Below are 19,191 nucleotides of genomic sequence, written 5' to 3'. Positions count from 1 at the left end.
AATTTTAAAAGAAAATTAATAAAATAAGTCGTATAAGTAAAATTGTAAGTTCATGTACCACTACTTAAAGGAAAAAAGTCGTACCACTGTATAAAATGCTCACAAATGTTGTGCACACCTTGCATATACTTCTTTTGGGTTTTTTCTTTTTTTTTTTTTTTAATCTTTTCGGGTATACATAACATTAAAAAATAAATAAATAATTGACTTTTCTCGTGGCATTCAATATAATCATAGAGAATAACCTTTTAGGGTAGGATTTTAGTCCATTAGCTCTACAATTCACAACCTGAAGAAAACTCTCCAATTTAGAGAAGGAAAGATATAATATGCAAGATAACCTTCAATGTCAAGGTCTATACCGTCCATGGACACCATAAATATTCCAATGTTTACATTTTATATTTCTTAACAACAAAAAGAAGAAAGTGGGAAAACAGAGAACGGCAAAGGATCTACCGTCAAAATTTTCAATCCATCCAATTAATCTCTTTATTTCTTTAAAATATTTTATTTCAATGCCAAAAAGAAAAAAGCGGAAGCATCTGCTTATTTTATTTCAAGTGGTATATAGTTCAATAATGTACACAAACTAAAGGCACAAAGACGATGTCCATTTGACTTTTTCACTCCAACCACCCTGAACAATCTTATCCTCAAACAACCCTCCACTTTTATTCTTGTTTTTTAATTTTCTTCTCTATGGATAGGAGGAAGGAGGAAAAAAAGATTTAAATGTGTTTGGATGTTAAGATTAGTTTAAATATTTTTATAAAAAGTTGAAAAAATGTTATGAGTCTCCCATGTAAAGGGATGTTGAATTGAAAAATGTTATAGATATCACGTGTAAAGAGGCCTTGAGTTGAGTGATTTTTAATAATTTGTGAATTGTGTTTTTGGATGTTGGGTTAGACTCAAAACTCAACTAAGATGAGTTGAGATGATTCCATGTTCCAAACAATGATGCAATCATAAGACAATTGGTAGTTTTGCTACAATTGTGGGGATTCTAAGACATTTCTCATCGGCTCACACTGCTTACCATTTCTTGTTTTCTATGTTTTCTTTCCTTCATCTCCATAATCTCTTCTGCCATCTATGCTCCCAATTTGATAAAAAAAATCTAAATAAAACCGTAAGTCTGGCTGCAATTTAATTCTCTAGGACCACAGTAAAATAAGTCACTACAGTACTCTGATCGATCAACAATTATCTGGACAAAATTCCATTTTTTTTTCAAGTAAGAAAGAAATTATATTCATAGAAATAGACAAAACCCAGGTATACAAGAAGTAAACATGAGAAACACCTAGCCAGAGGTTACAAAAGAAAGTAGAAGGTCATGGACACATGGTTAGTTACAAACTATGGCCCCCACCCATAAGAACAATAACTTGAGAAAGAAAACTTTTAGCTCTTCCGTTGTTCTCTCTTGATCTTCGAAGCTTTTAGCATTTCCCTCCCTCCAAATACACCAACACATACATATTGGAACAATTTGTCAAATTGTCGCTACCTATGAATTGCCATGAAGGCCTCTCCAGCTTGCGAGGAAATCCACCAATCTAAAAGACATTACCCAAGACAATCCGATTCTTGAGAAATAAATCATCCCACATGATCTTGGCCACCCCACAGTGTAAAAGCAGATAATCTACTGATTCCTCATGCTTCTTACACATACAACACTAATCCAGCACAATTAAATTACTCATCGTTTCCTCGAACTATCTACAACAAGGATCTTGTCCAAGAATGTTATCCAATCAAAAAAATCTACTTTTGAATGAGCTTTCATCTGCCATATACTCTTCCACGGGAACATAGTCATTCCAAGACTCATTAGCACTTGATAAAATGATCTAACAGAGAAAATACCTTTCTTGGAATGACTCCAGTGCATCTTGTCTCTGGTGCCCCTGGTATACTTACGGAATACAATATCGCAAAGAACTCAGTAATAGACTCTAACTCCCAATCTTGGGCTGCTCTAAAATCAATATTCCATTGAGGGGAGCCATTTGAAAAAGCCAAAAGATCGACAATCGCTTAATCCTTTTCTCTAAAGAGCTCAAAGATAGCAGGGAAAGCGTCTCAAAGACAATGGTTACCACACCATTTGTCATATCAAAAACTAACACGATAACCATTGCCCACCACAATATGTTCATGTCCTCGAGAGGTCTCCAAAGACTCCTAATGTATTTTCATAGCCCCACTCCATATGTATCTCATACCTCATTGGAGCACCATCCCTCTCCAAGCCTCCCCAAATTATGAATCTATAACAGGCGTCCATAAGGCCTCCCTGAGAGCTTGATTGAATTTCGTCAAGTGGCGAATCCCCAAACCTCCCCTAGAAATTGGGGTACAAACTGTTGACCAATTAACCAGATGAAATTTAAAATCTTCTCTCAATCCACTCCATAAGAAATCCCTTTGTACTTCTCAATGCAGTTAGCCACCTTTGTGGGAAGTGGAAACAATGACAAAAAATATGTGGGTAAATTTGAAAGAGTACTTTTAATCAAAGTCATCTTACCACCTTTATACAAGTATAGCCTCTTCCAAACAGCCAATCTGTGCTCAACACCTTTTCAACCACATCATTCCAAATCCTTTTAGATTTAAAGAAGGCACCCAAAAGTAAACAAAGATATTTCGTAGGTAAAGAAGATATCTTGCACCCTAAGATTGTAGATAAATTCTTTGCTTCGTGGACAGCCCCCACTGGCACTAATTCAGACTTTGCAAAGTTGATACCCAAGTTTGAAGCAACTACAAAATAAAGGAGTAACGACCTCAAAGCTTGACGTGTCCAAGGTGTGCACTACAAAAAATGAGTGTGTCATCGGCAAATAGTAGGTGAGAAATGTTGAGCTCGCCATTCCCCACCAAAAAGCCATAAAGTAACCCACCGTCCACTTGGCCCTTAATCATCTTACTGAGAGCTTCCGTGACAAATAAAAAAAAAAGTAAAGAAGAAAGAGGATCTCCCTGTCTCAAGCCGCGAGAGGAGTTGAAGAAACTCACCGGTAAGCAATGCACCAAGATAGAGAAACAACCTAAAAAGATGCAAAATCCTACCCATTTTTTTCATTTCCTCCCAAAACCACATCTTTCAACTAAATAAAGTAAGAACTACCAGTTGACATAGTCACATGCTTTCTCCATGTCGAGCTTGCAAAGTAACCTGCATTCTCTAGACTTTATTTGACCATCCAAAACTTCATTTGCAATAAGGACCAAATCAAGGATTTGTCTACCTTTGAGAAACACATTTTGTGGCTTCGAGATTAGTTTTTCCACCACCAAGCTCAATCTATTCACTAGCACTTTGGACAAAATCTTGTACACCCCATTCACAAGACTAATGGGGCGATAGTCTCTTACATCCATAGATCCCACCTTTTTGGGAATGAGGGCTAAGAAGGTAGCATTAAGACTCTTTTCAAATCTAGCATTAGTATGAAATTCATGAAAGATTTGCATAAGATCTTCCTCGATCACCTCCCAACAAGCTTGAAAGAAGCTCAAAGTAAACCCATCAAGACTAGGAGCCTCATCACTTGCCATACCTCTTATTACGGTACACACTTCCTCTTCTGCAAATGGCCTCTCTAGCCGACCTGCACTCTGCTAGTCTATTGTTGAAAAAAACAAATCATCCACTTTTGATCACCAATTTTGCTCTTCAGATAGAAGTTGTTGATAATATTGCTCAACATGGTTGTTGATTACCATCTGATATGAAGAAACTGCCCCATCTACCATTACTGTATCACTAGCATTATTCCTCCTGTGGGAATTAGCCATCATGTTGAAGAATTACGTGCACTTATCCCCCTCCTTAAGCCAGAGTGCCCTTGATTTCTGTCTCCATGAAATCTCATCCATCAAAGTTACTCTTTCAAGCTACTATCTAACTCTTGTAAATTTTTTCAAGTTCAGAAAGAGTTATGGCCTCATCCTCGCCTTCCAGACTTTGTAGCTCCTCCACAAGAGAGCACCTTTGCTAAAGCACATTGCTAAAAGCTTGTTCATTCCATTGTTTCAAATCATGTTTCAATGCTTTCAACTTTTTTCCCATAATGAAACTTGGAGAGCCGTGGAAACTGTAAGAAGTCCACCATTGTCTGACCTCGTCTACAAAACCGTTAGTTTTAAGCCACATATGCTCAAATTTAAAATACCTTATACCCCCCTTGGATGCCTCAACAGTCTAAAATGATAGGGAAGTGATCATAGCATAACCGAGGTAACCTTATTTGAGCTACATCTGGGAAGTGTGACTCCCAATCAGGAGTTAACAAAAATCTATCAATCCTCAACCAAGATGGAAATTCTTGGTTCTTGGACTAGGTAAACATGCCTCTTGATAATGGAATGTCCATAAATTCCTATTCTGAAATGAAATCAAAAAAACCTCTCATAGTTGGAGTGATGTGAGATACACCATGCAACTTGGTAGCTCCCACCAACTAAGAAATCCCGCCAATTCTTCCCACAATAACCTTCTCTCTGAATCAATATTTGGGCCATAAGCTCCAGGAAATGACCATTTGAAGTCGTCTTCTAGATTAATAAAAGAGCATGCGATAATGAAATCACCCACACACTCCTCCACCTTTTCCGCCACCCTTTTATCAAACATAATTAGAACTCCCCCAAATGCTCCTTTTAATGGTAGATAAGACCATCCGACATGTTGCCCTCTCCATAAACTGCGAATTAGTTGTCTTGTAATATCTTCCAACTTAGTCTCTTGTAAATATATGATATCCTCATTCCATTGGCAAAGTAAATTTCTGACTTTGAGCCTCTTATTAAGATCATGCAGCCTCCTCAGTTCCATGATAAAAAATTTTGCTTCATGGGACAACCATTTTACCCCTCCCCTTGCAATGCTCCCGATTAGAGCTCTTCTCTCCGCCACCCTCTTTCATTGCCCATGTTAGCCTCTTGAGTTCTCTTTCCCCCTATTTGACCAAATTCATAGATAGATCGAATTTGGATTGTGCATTCATAGCCCGACTGTAAGTAAGGCTATAAATTCAGCTTCAAATCCCACACATGAAATCCTTAACATATGCTTAATATCCATCACTTTCTTTTTTTATAGGTGATATTAAATTTTATTGATATAAAAAAAGGCATAAGCCAGGTACACAGGAAGTATACATGTGAATACACTACTTTAAGAACTAGAAACAGTTACAAGAAAATCATGGAAGCTGAGATCGTTAAACTCTAAAGCAACGGCCCACGAAAACAAAGTCATCCATAAAAAACTCTTAAACTCTTCTACAGATCTTTCATGGTCCTCAAAATGTCTATCATTTATTTCACTCTAGATGCACCAAAAGATACAAATGGGAGCCATCTTCCACATCACTGCAATCTGTGCTATCACTGGGATCCCTATCCAACTTGCCAGTAGTTCAACTACCCTTCCCAACATTGTCCATGCTAGCCCCATTCTGATAAGAAAATGATTCCATGTATCCCTGGCAAAGTCACTATGTAGGAGTAAATGGTCAACTATTTCCCCACTGTTTTTGCACATACAGCACCAATCTCAACAAAGAACATGGCCTTTGGAGATGCTTTACTCCTCCATATACTTTTCTACGGAAAGTTGGGCGAAGGTTGGGTTATAAGTGTATCATAAAAAGAATCTATCGAGAATTTTCCTTTTCGAGAAGATCTCCAAACCAACTTATCTTCAGTTATAATACAAGGGAGATATTATGGAGCAGGTTAAAAACTCCACCAGCATACCTAATTCCCAATCATGAGCCTCCCCAGTGAGATTTATTTTCCATGGTTGGGCATCATGTGTAGTACCCTGCAAGTCAGCCACCTTCATGTCTTTTTTCCCTGCAATGTTGAAATAATGGGTTAAGCAGCCTTAAGAGCCACATCACCCACTCACACATCATGCCAAAAACTAATCCTATGACCATTCCCCATGCACTGCCCGGTGTTACTAGAAAATACCCTCCAACCTTTCCTTATATGCTTCCATAACCCCACACCATATGCCTCATCCCCTCATTAAAGCACCAACCCCCCTTGCACTCCCATACTTCGCATCAATCACCAATTTTCATAAGACTTCCTTCTCGTAATTATAGCATCACAACCATTTTCCTAGTAGGGCCTTATTAAAACCCCTCACATTGTGAACCCTCAAACCACTCTCACGCAATGGTGTACACATCTTATCCCACCCAACTAAATGAAATTTAAACTCATCCCCTAAACCACTTCACAAATAGTCACGTTGAAGTTCTTCAATCTTAGAAACAATGCTAGCTAAAAGGGGAAATAGAGACAAGAAATAAGTGGGAATGTTAGTTAAGGTACTCTTAATAAGTGTGAGCCTCCCCCCTTAGATAAATATAATATTTTCCATTCGGCTAGCCTACCCTCTAATTTTTCTATCACATCTGCCCAAATTGTCTTAGCTTTAAAAAATGCTCCAAATGGGAGGCCAAGATACTTCATTGGCAACAAAGAAACCCCACACCCAAAAATGTTGGTCAACCCCCAAATGTTTCTTACATCCCCCACCGCCACCATCTCCATCTTCGCAAGATTTATCTTAAACCGAAAACTGCTTCAAAACAACGTAGAATGGCCTTCAAAGATTGAATATGCCCTGCATTATAATCACATAACAACAACATATCATCAGCAAATAAGAGATGGGATATAATAGTGGGACCATGGAGATTCCCCACTAAAAATCCTAAAAAGAATCCACCTGCTGCAGCAGCCGATACCATCCTACTTAGAGCCTCCATCACAATCACAAATAGGAGGGGGGATCATGGATCACCTTGTCGTAACCCCCGCAAGCTATTAAAGAAATCCACAGGCTTACCATTTACCAGGACCTAGAACTAAGCCGTTGTTATACAATGTCTCATCCATCCCCTCCATCTTTCCCCAAAACTACAACGACCCAGCAAATATAGCAAAAAATTTCAATTGACATGATTAGAGGCCTTCTCCATATCCAATTTACATAAAATACCCTAAATTCTCGACTTAAGCCGACTGTCCAAACATTCATTGGCTACCAAAACCGAATCCAATATTTGCATACCTCGTACAAAGACATTTTAAGACTTCAAAATGATCTTATCCAAGACTGTGCTCATCCTGTTGGCCAATACTTTTGAGAATATCTTGTACACACTGCCCGTAAGACTAATAGGCCTAAAATCTATATCCATCACTTTCTGAATGACTCAATCTGTCACATTGGGATGAAAAGAGTTGAGTGGAGTAGGTTCATCCTCCCCATCCCTATTAGCAGCAAACAAAACCAAAGTTCTAGCCAAATTAATCTCCCCCATTTCACCGATTGAGTCTGTCGATGTATTTTGTAAATTCCCAAAGTGTTCAAAAACTCTAGGATCCTCTATCATCTCCAAACCCAGAACCCATGCCTGCTCTGGTGCTGGGACCACTGCCTTCTCCACTATGGTGAGGGGAAGCATCCCAGAAGGTGCTGACAGCGAAGTCTATGCCACCATGAGCCCCGAAGGCCCATCCAAATTTGCGTTCGCCACCATTGTGCAAATCTGTGTCGACGCCGAGAACACTGTCTTTGCCACCAGGAAGGCAGGAGGCAAGCCAGAAAAAGCCGACGGCGAAGTCTGGGCCACCACTAGGGTCAACGACCCACCCATTTTCTCCTCAGGCTCCATCGTGTAGATCTGCAATTGTTTTGAGGGTACCAAAGTTAGATGGCCAACGAAGGCACTACCAATGTCGGAGAGGTGGGTTGCCGACGCAGAGGTAGGTGTCTCCTCCGGTTAATGTAACTGGAGTGGGTCCATGGGCCCAAGCATGGGCACCAACCCACACGCCAAGGTTGAGCCCTTAACAAGCCAGGGTGTCTCCTCATGCCTCTCCTCTCTTGATATGGGCCCAAAAGTTGAGCCCTTTTCAAAATAGGGACCAACCTATTTCATCTTCCAATTCATGTGACTTGGGCCTTTCCAGCCCATCCCCCCACTTTGGCCTTTCCTATTATAGGCCTAAATGGCTTTCGCCCATTAGGAGACCAATGGCCTTGGCCCAGGCCCAAGCCCAAGCCTTTCTCTATACTGAAGCTCAAAATTTCTAATGCCTTCCTAAGTGCTTTCAGTTCCTTTTTCACCCTGATAACTTCCTCTTTCAAGCTAAACAAAGCCTTATGCATCCTACTTTCCTCTGAACAGACGTTGGACAATGACCCACTCCCTATTTCGGGTACAACACTTCTGTCATCTTTCTTTGCATTTTCACCTTAGTGTTCCCCTGCCAATCACTCCATTTTGTTTTTTCCATGCACTTCCATTCTTCTCCCCGCACCACCCAACGCCACCTCTACATATGACCTGGTCTGCCTCTCCTTTTCCTTAATCCTTCCCCTTGTCTTCCTCTCTGTTCAGTTGTGGGGCCAACACTGGAGCCTACTTAGCCAAAGCACTCCTTGACAAAGCATTCTTCAACTCCATTGATAGAATCTTCCAACCCTTTCTTTCCATTCCTTCAGGGATTGCTAACAGGCCTCGACCACCAGTGCCACCACCATTAATCTATTACTCCCAAGAAAAGCATGTACGCATTAGAGCACTTATGAGCAAACAAAGTTTTGGCTCCATCCCGATAAGTCTTATAAAAAACTTTCCTTCCCCTCGAAAATAAACATTCTTCATTGTGTTCGCCAGCCAGCGAGCACTAGCAAGATTGAGCGTTATCTCCTTGGTTACCTTCCTGCCCCTCTCTGTGATGCGACAGTAGTTTCCTCCCTCCATTGACAAAACAAAAAATTTTGTCTCTCTTAAGAGATGCTTAAGGAAACCCATGCCTATCACAAAACTGTAAAATGAATGTAGAGACTAATAGGGATTGATTCCGGCAATGAGTCACCATAACAAACTACCCATCGCAAGTGTACGGAGGGATTTTAGAGGGAGAAAAAAAGGTGGTCCAAATGCACTTTCCTTATCTGGACAACTTCCATTAAGAGTACAATATACGCATGATGTAACCATCCATGGCATCCAAATGGCAAAAAGTAGCTTTACTGAAAAGGACCAAAGACAGGACCTCCTATTCACATTACAGGTAATTTAAAAGAGCCTGCGATTTTTACTGGAAAATGGTTACGCCTAAAATTTATGGGTATGATATACTTCAACGGTATCATGTCCGGAAAGTGTTTTTTGGTAACCTTGCACACAAAATTACTTGATATAGATGTAAAAGTAAAAAATATTTCTTAAACTAGAACTAGGAACTGATAAAACGTTTTCTTAAACCAAAATCATTATTGATCATCAGTCTCTGAAGAAGAGCTTTGTCTGCCCAACTGCACAGGCCATCAACCTGTTGAAGAGTGATAGAAACATACACAGATCGGAATCTTGATAGTAATAATTTTGTCTAATTAAATCACCGACAACGATTTTTTTTCAGTGCAGACTAAAGCAGAGAAGCTTTTAAACAAGTATGTAAGAAGAAATAAAGCAGTTCAAGAGTTTTGAAGTACATACAGATGTTAGTAATTCTTAATAATTTTTTAACACAGCTTAAGGGGAATCAGAATATACTATACTCAATGTACTAGCGAATTCCTTGTGTTATAGTAATTAGAAAAACTGGCATTACATCATTTGCTGAAAAGCCGTCACATATACAGAGTTTCATTATAAATACAATCCTCTCACCATGACATGAGCTCACGCTGATGAAGGGAAAAAGGAATACTTAAATGGCTGATCAAACGCCACAAATGTGGGAACAGTGACAAATACTGTATGCATTGGCTCATTTTGTAAAACTGGCGGTTGGTGACAATGAACATGCTTATTATGATCTGTGATTGGTTAAAAGTTTACCTCTCGATGGTGAGGAACATGCATATACAATTGGTGAGAAGGTCAGGCCATTCCAGTCTTCGATTCAAGAAGCCCCATCTGTTCAGTAAGATGATCCATATACTGAATCTTGTCCCAGTTGTTCTTCTCTCCTATGGGTAACTCATTATCCATGGTCACACCACCAGCTAATGAACTCGAATTTATTTCATCTGCATCCTCAGTGAGCGGGCTCCCTGTAAGGAATTGTTCCCAAAAAGTATCGTTAATGCCTGGAAGTACTGGGATCTCATCAAGCAGGGCCTCCACATCACTTTCTGGAGAAAGAGCATCAGTTTTCATGGGCCTTGTCACATCCAAAACAACAGACATTGGATCCACATAACTTGCATTCCCAGTCTCGGACCCCACGAAGTTCATATCAAGGATTTCAGAAGCGCTTTCTGGCATGATTCCTTGCAGTTGAGAGAAGTCAGGCAAAATAGTCTCTTCTCCAGAATTATAAACATCAATATTTGGGAATCCAGCTGCTGTAGCATGATCAGGCACCATATAGGAGGAAGACTGAATCTCTGAAATGGCAGTAGATGGGGATTTAAGAGGAAATCCTGACTCTACTGGCATAAAACACTGTCCAGAATTAGGTGGAACCTCAGAGAGGGTCACTCCCGAAACTTCACTCGAGGGACTTCCACCATGGAATGCATGGGAAGGAGGAGCATCATCAATAAGGAATGCACCAGGGTTGTTCATCAATGGTTCCACCCTAGGAGATCCATTCATCTTCAAAATCTGCTGCAGCAATGCTTTAGCTGCCTCATTCATCGAAGGCTGGTACTTGATAATCTGTCCATCGGGAGAATTAGTGCGACTCTCACCAGCTACACTTTCGTTTTCCTGACTTTGGAGTCTCCTTTTTTTATTCACTCCGGTAATGTTCCTATTGCTTTCATTCTGTTGCTGTACAAACTGGGCTAATAAGCCAGGACTATGCATAGCCTTTGCAAGGAAAGACATCATTTGTTGCTGTCTCTGCTCCATTAGCTGCACTCGTTGTCCCACACTCAGCAACTGGTGATCAGTTGTTTGCTGGTGCTGCCTCAACCTAACAAGTTCCTGCATAAGAGCATTCTTGTCCCTTTCAAGTCTTTTAACCTCTTCCTCCAGCCCGAACTTCCCTACCTCAACACATGCCCCAACTGAGGAGCTCGGCACTTCAGTTGGTTGTTGACCCGGTACATGAACTGGTTTCCTCCTACTGATACTTTTCAAAAGGTGTGTTTGACCTCTTAGAAACTTCACATTTGCAAATTCATAACGATCTGAATCCACCTTCTTAAAACCCTGTTAAACCAAAATGAACAAATTATTAGACATAAATATAATAGAAGCAAAAACCTCAAGTGTTCAAATTATTTCCATAAAATGTTTCAATTTTTATGATGCTAATGTCAATTAAGACAACAAGATTGAACTCAATGACGAACTTTTGAGAATATGACATAAGGTAAATTTTTCTAAGTCACACCGACCAGGCCAACATAGGCACTCATCATTTTTTTTCCTTGGATGAGTAGCACAGGCACTCACCATAATCATTATTGATATCTTCATCTGACACAACAATGGAACTAATTTGCTTTTAATTCTGATTTTTGACCTACTTCCTAGGCACCAATTTTAAGAATTAAAAAATATAAATTTAACTCTTTCAATACTTCAAGTGCCACCAATTACAAATATCACATGGAACCAAAGATTTCTTTTCTTTCATGAAAAATCACCTTCCGTAAAGTCATTTCCATAACTTTCATGCATGGTGGAATTATCAATTAGAAAAAAAATTGGTTAAACAGAAAATAACCACTTAAGAGATGGACCAAGTCTTTGTCCTCTAACAAATTGAAGATATTTTCCAGAGTGAGCTTGAGACTCAGACCATTACTGCCCAACCATCCAACTGCCAACTAACCCTATTGGTCGTTGACTGCCCTTATCCATTCCTAGCCCACTCACCAACAGAACCCACCAGTCGCCAGCCGCAAACAGCCATTCTTTTATTAGTAAATAAAATTTTATTGATCATAAGAGTAGGCAAAGCCCAAGTACACGGGTCATTTACAAGAGCAACACTTAGAAGTCATATACAGCCATTAACAAGCCACAAAATAACAATACAAAATAGTTTCTTCAACACAACCGAAACACTAGAAAATCAAACAAAAACATTTTTTTTTCAAAAATAAATTTTTTAAACAAAATGTTTTCCCCCAAGAATAATTTTCAATGAATGAAGCCTAAAATAATTGGCAGACCATGGCCTCAGACAAGGAAAAAAAAAATGTGGTACAGGCATGTAATTTAACATGTCAATTTCACCAAGACCATGACAAGGGAAAATGAAGAAGAACAAAAAAAAAAAACAACCAAGAAGATATTTGGAGGCCGTTTGGATTGAGAAACAATCTTATCTCATCATTACAATTTTTTCAAATTTCCACACAAAATATAATAAACAATTCAACTCTTTCAAATCCCAAAACAATAATAATATTAAAAAATAATATTCTAACAATATTTTATTCAACTTTCATCTAAAACTATCCCTTCTCACTATCCAAACAACCTCTTAAACAAACCAGATAGGCACAGAAGGGGGCATTCTGCGAATGTCTTTCATCAGCCAGCACCTTAAAAGCCAATGGGACAGATGTCGACACAAATTTGTTTCTAGATTCAAGTTAGGGTACAACAGATGATCAGGTAAGGTGGGATGAAGCAAGCAGCACAGGATTGGCTAATAGAACACATGAAATGGGAATGGGATATTTATAGGAAAGAACAAAAGCAGACTAAGGTTTTTATTCATTAGCCAAGCACGCCCATTGCAGCACTGCTATTATAGAAAAAAAAAGTAATGCGCCTTATTGACCAGCCTTCTCTTCTAAAAAGATAAAAACATTTTCCAGAGCCAGCTTGAGACTTCAACCACCACCGTCCAACAGACGGCACCATTAGTCATTGACTGCCCTCATCCATTCCTTGTTCACTTTTTTTTTATCGGTGAACAAAATTTTATTGAACATAAAATAGACAAAGACCCGAGTATATAGGACATATACAAGAATCCATTCCTTGTTCACTAACCAATAGAACCCACCATTTGCTAGCCACAAACCGATCATTAACAAACAACAAAAGAAGAATACAATATTTATTTTTTGACAAACCAAACACAAGAAAATCACATTAAAACACATTAGTTTTCAAAAATATATCACTTTATAACAAAAATGTGTCCCCCAGGAAGGATTTGACCGAATGGAGCCTAAGAGGGTGCCTATGGCCTTAGATAAGGCATAAAAAAATTTTGAGATATTGGCATGTTATTTAAAAAATAAATTGCCCCAAGACCTTGAAAAGGGGAAAAAAATTAAAGAACGAAAAAAACCTACCCACCCATGGTAGCCCAAGTGGTAAGGGATAACTTGTGTGCATGTGCCCCATGTCACAGGTCCGATTCCCCCCCGGGATCAAACTGCTATTTCAGTGGGAGGCAATGTCAATGGGTTGTTGTGCTATTCTCCCTAGGGGTTTAGGTTCCATGGGTGAGTCCTAAGGGCTCTGCCGTGGGGTGGTTCCCCTGTCAAAAAATAAAAATAAAGAAAAAGGACAAACGACAAAATTGGATGGTGTCAGACCCATAGTCTTCTGTAACAAGGACCTCTCCTAGCACAACCCACTATGCACTACTAATAAGATTGACGTATAAAAAAATAATACTATCCCCTATACAACCATAACAGGACACTACATCCAGTTTACTATTTCTTCAACATGCCAAGAGTGTCTCAAGTTTCTATTGATAGAAGCTGACAAATGAAAGACACGATGGTATCCATATGATTTGTTAATGAGTGAAAAACACAATAGTACCCATATGTACGTCCACCCTACTTTCAACACTAGATCGCATGAGCATAATAATAAAAGCTAGCAGTCTTCGACATATCATATAGAGCTTAAACAGACAAATATTCTAGACAATTTTAATTGCAAATCAAATATTAGCTCAGAATAAAATTATCTTATAATTGGACAGCATACAACCTCATCTCCACTCAAAATTTTAAACCTAGGAAGTATGGGTATCATTTCAATTCTATAGAACTTTTTGTGAAGGGTACATCCAAAATGTTGAACCAAACATGTTTTGCATACTCTATGGCAAAAAGCAAAAGCATGTCCTAAAGAGAAAAATTGACCTTGTAACATTTGTTTGTGTTTAAATTTCCTTGTAACTTCCTTGAGAACTAAAATCATCATTTATTGTGTATGTTTTTTCTCCAACTAGTTTATCATGTAACGTGCCAATAGCAACAAAATGACATGAACAATAATAGCAAATGATACTTATGATTATATTATTTAAGAATTGGTGATCTATGGGCATCAAAACCTGATCTATTCACCATGGAAGAATATAATATAGATTTGGTGAGAATTTGAGTGGACTCTACTAACTTACACTGAAGCCAAACTTGAGTGGGACTCTGCTAACTTACAATGGCGTCTCAGTTATAGATACAACAAGTTTTTGCCAAGTTAACCCAAAAATGGACAAGCCGAGTATACCCACTCAAAGTATAAGCTGACCTGCAAATTTGAAATTATAAATTTATCAAAAAAAAAAAATTAATAAAATACAATGGTCCTTTCATTTGTTGAAATATTTGGTAAGTACAATAGAGAGTTGAATTGTAACCCAAAGCTGTGGTTGGATGATTTAAAAGCCAGATGTCCTCAAATGAGCAAAAAAATAGAAAGAATACTTTTTTAAAACCGATATATTGCAAAGAAAATAAAAATGAGAGATTAATCAAAAGGATGTTTCTCATATAATTATTGGAGTGTGGCATTTTATTTGGCCAAAGCATGAATGTCAAGAAAACAAAATGGAAAGAAGAAGAATCTTAGTAAGACGACATAACAGACATGACCCTACTAAAATGGCAACATATGAGAGCATAATGAGCACAACAGAACTATCAGATGTTGAAAGGGAAGAATAGGGTGCATAAAATGACAAAAATTTAGCTGCTGCAGCAGTGGGGGTGGTTGTTATGGTAAGGCAGCAATTAGGTAGAAATTAAGAAGAGAGAATTTTTCAGATATAGCATTAAGAACTAAATGGGAAATTTGAAACATCAACTCCTTCTAATACCACAAGGATTGACAAGTCTTTCTTCCATATCAACTGAAACATATAGATACATAATTCTTTACACCCATGAACTTAATACGATACATTCCACACCAGCTCCCTCGTTGAAATGCACCTCATGGTCTTCCTTGTTGCCGCATTAAAAATAGAGATCTAAAGGAACAATCTGTTTCAGATCCCTAATTTTCCTAAATAGTTACTTTAAGCCTCCTGATATTAGCATCCATGGAAACCAAAATCTCAAACTGCTAATATTAAATCCAGTGTGACTTAGACCTCACATTCCCAAAAGCCTATTAACTCTTGTGATAAATACTATACTCGTTTTGTGTCTCCATTAATTAAAAAAACTATTAATCCATTGATATTATTCCATTTAGAAAAAAAAAAGGGTAATAATTCCGGGGATACCCCCCGAACCCCCTAGCAACCCGCCTACAGTTTCTGCGCTAACTTCCGGGGTCGCCTCCCAGCCGCAAGAACCTGTCAACTAGAAAAGGGTTTTCAAAGCTTCTTCTACCTAATTTCCAAATGCATATGCATGCTTTTTCTATCAGCAAATTTGTCACCACCCCAGCTTACAAGTTCCAATGAATAAGCCCACCACATTATTTCTATAATGACCCAAGGAAATCCCAAGCCACATCTAAGCCTATATTATAAAAGGGCAAGTCAAGGTTACAAAAGAAGCACCTTATAATCATTATAAATAGTAAGAACTTCTTCCTTCTAAGCAATATTGGATCCCACTCACAACCATTTTACACTAAATCCGGGGTATTACACTTTCAATCTGAAATTCCGATAGTTTTCATTTAGATACAAGTAGCATGAACTCACGATTTTTACCTAAAGAAACTACAGTCCTTCCACTTGAAGCTGGCATGAAAAACACATCATCCACACCACTTACGTGACAAGAATTGATTTTTAAGAGTCAAAATGTTAAATTTCTCTTGCAAATCAAATCATGCTATGCCAATGGTGTGGAAGGTGTGTCATCCACACCATCTTGTAAATAGAATTTTTCAATTGACTAAGCTGGGAATTCTCCAATTTGCCTCTTCCCATTTCACATTCTCTTCCAATTTACATTCCATTAAATCACTTAATCCAAACCAATGCTCACTCCCGTGTGATTTTAGTTTATACCATTTAAAATCAAACACCACGCTTATCCAACAACAACAAAAATAAAAGTCAAATACCATACTCTCTCCCCCTTAACACATGAACATCAACATAACACCAAATCTCACCATATACCTCGTATGCTGCAGCTTCATACCCTCTAAAGAGTATAAAACCATCAACCTTCATACCCTCTAAAGAGTCCAGACGAACAAATCCCTGTATAGGTTGGAATTCAAGTAATCGGATTTCTGTGAAATAAGCTTAGCCCTTAAGTAATCTCCCCAAACGTCTTTTTTTTCTTTTGAGATATATGGTCGGTTCCAGTAATTATCTTGATAAATATAGGAAGCCCCAAAATGTGGTACATAAAACATCAGACAATATGGTCTAAGATATAGCATCAGACAATAAGGTCTATAAAATATATCTATGGGAGATAAGAAATGAAGAGTGCTTGCTTTATCCAGGAAAGACCTCAAAAGTCCCAAGAAGGATGAGAGCTCCTTACATAATTATCCAGAAAGGACCATCACTAAAAGCACTAAATTGATCCACCAATAAAGAATAGAGCTCGAATGTGCATATTCTAACACTGACAACACGGTATGGCAGTAGAAATTCCGAACAATAAAATACCTTTTTTTTTTTCTTTTTAGTAAACTAACCGATCCAAAAAAAGGTAGTAAACTAAGCTATCAAATATTGGTGCCGAAATAGTTCCTAATTCCCAACCCAAGCTTATTAAATGTTTTAGATTAATTCATATTAAGCATGCCAGATATTAATTAGATTCCGAAATTAACCCCAACATTTTGCAAAGAAAAAGAAGAAAGGACAAAAGAGAGCGAAGATAGATAGATAGATAGATATATAGATAGATATAGATAACCGACGTAAGTATTCAACTGCCGGATGAAGCTAGCGAAGTTATTGTGCTTGAAGTGCTTGGGCAGAAGCTTGGAGGCGAACTCGTGCGGGTTCCAAACCACAAAGCTGTTGTCGCCGTTGCTCCAAGAAACAACCGAGTCGGTCTCCGGGTCATCCACCATGGCGTAGAGCTTCTTCAGAAACGGAGGCAATGGATTCGTAGTCGCCGTCGTGGACGACACCGCATCATTAGCATCTGCCATTTTTCTTCTGGTTCTGAGAGAGAGAAAACGAGTGAAATTGGAAGCGAGGGGTTTGGGGGTTTCGGAGGAAATTGAAAGGAAGGAATGGAATTAAACCCCCACGTACGTCGGTGGGTCAACATATAGAGATGCATGAAATTATTTATTCGTAATTAATAATTATTTGCCGCTGAAAAAGAAAACGGATCGAGTCGGGTTTGTCTCGTTTGCGTCGGTTGCAAGAAATTCGTAAGAGCATTTTTATTTTTTAAAATTTTATAATTTTCATCCTATCATAGATTAATAGTTGACATATAGAGAAATAAAATTTTTATGAATTTTTCTTTGTTAAAATTAAATTTCTCTATCAAACGTAAGAACTTGTAATTGAGATTTTCTTGAAACCTTTGATCAAATTAAATGGCTTGATTTAAAAAGAAAAAATATTACACATTAAAACTTTATGTAGAAACCATGCTGCTCGAAATTTTCATATAAACGATATTATTTATAAGCCAATATCGATAACACAATTAATAAAATACTTACATGGTAAAATTTGATTTAAAATAAATTATAAATTTTGAATTTACAAGTCAAGTATTATAATTTAAATTACATGGATTGTACGTTTTATACAGTGATTTGAAAATAAAATAACTCAACTAATTGACTTGACATTTGAGTTTTTATCTTTTTACAATAATGATTTATCAAAGGGATATCAAATTTTACAACATCGCTCGAATGAAAAATAATGGTAAAATTATAGTTTCAACTATCAAGTGTTGTCAATTCTTCATATAAAGTCTCCTCTTGTCTTTCTATCTAGAGAAGAAGGAAAAGGTGGAGTTTACATTCTGCTCTTACTTCTAATACTAAGGAAGAAGAGTTTCATAGTCTCCATGAAAGATTGAGTGGAGCAAGATGAAGAGTTAGAAGATTTGTGGTCACAATTGAGGTTAACTAAGGAAGAAAATTATGTCATTAATCTTGATACAGTCGGATGGAAGAAGTGATGAAAAAGGGAGAAAAGAGCTTGGTGGGGAAGTTGTGCTCAAATTGTGGGGTTGGGAAGGAGATTGTGAGATCAACTATGGCAAAAATCTGGAGAGTAAGCAAAAATTTCACTTTCCAACAAAATATTAGTCGTAATATATTCACAATAACCTTTGAGAAGCAAATGGATCGAGAGAGAATTCTAACCGAAAAATCATGGAAATTTGATAATACTCTATCCATACTCATATCCTTTGATGGGCTTACTCTCCCGAAGCAAATGAGTTTCAACTTTGAAGAATTTTGGATACAATTGCCTAATCTCCCACTAATTTATATGATGAGAGATATAGGGACTCTGATTGGAAAACAATTGGGTTAGTGAAGGATGTTGATGTTAGGGAAGATTGAATGGGGTGGGAAAGTAACCTGAGAGTCCAAATTGAACTTGATCTGTTGAAACCAATTACTAGGTAAAGAACTTTTAATCTGTTAGGGAAGCAAAGCTAGGTTCCTCTCCAATATGAGAAGCTGTCTTGAGTGTGTTTTAAATGCGGTAAATTGGTGCATGATGAGAAAAGGGTGTAGTGTCATAGTATCGTTAAATAAATAGAGTCTAGTAGAAAAATTCCATTTTAGCTCATGGCTGAGAGAAGATACCAATCTGAGAAAAAAAATCTATGGATAAAATGGCAGGAGAACAATATGGAAGAAATGTAAGAAATTATAGTTAGTCTCACTAAAAACCATCAGAGAAGAAAGGGGTCCCAAACAACAATCTTGTTTCAATCATGGCAGTTGAATTTGAGAATGGAAGTAGCGCAAGGTGGCTAAAAACAGCTTA

At 38.0% G+C, this 19,191-nt stretch overlaps 1 protein-coding gene across 2 annotated transcripts; it reads right to left on the bottom strand.

Moving 5' to 3' along the window:
• Positions 1-9,070: 9,070 nt before the first annotated feature.
• Positions 9,071-17,477, bottom strand: LOC122309893 (heat stress transcription factor A-1b). Of its 2 annotated transcripts, XM_043123660.1 has the most exons (3): positions 17,133-17,477; positions 9,903-11,225; positions 9,071-9,390 (listed from the first exon to the last, which is right to left on the bottom strand). In XM_043123660.1, exons 1-2 carry the CDS (start codon positions 17,367-17,369, stop codon positions 9,945-9,947), a joined length of 1,518 nt encoding a protein of 505 aa, XP_042979594.1. In that variant the 5' UTR covers positions 17,370-17,477; the 3' UTR covers positions 9,071-9,390; positions 9,903-9,944. The 2 variants fall into 2 exon arrangements, with proteins under 2 accessions (XP_042979594.1, XP_042979593.1); XM_043123659.1 differs by lacking the exon at positions 9,071-9,390 and having other exon boundaries at positions 9,594-11,225.
• Positions 17,478-19,191: the final 1,714 nt, after the last annotated feature.

This window comes from Carya illinoinensis, chromosome 5, assembly GCF_018687715.1.
Source record: "Carya illinoinensis cultivar Pawnee chromosome 5, C.illinoinensisPawnee_v1, whole genome shotgun sequence".
In the NCBI taxonomy this organism is placed as follows: domain Eukaryota; kingdom Viridiplantae; phylum Streptophyta; class Magnoliopsida; order Fagales; family Juglandaceae; genus Carya; species Carya illinoinensis.
This window is presented reverse-complemented; position numbering and strand designations above follow the sequence as displayed.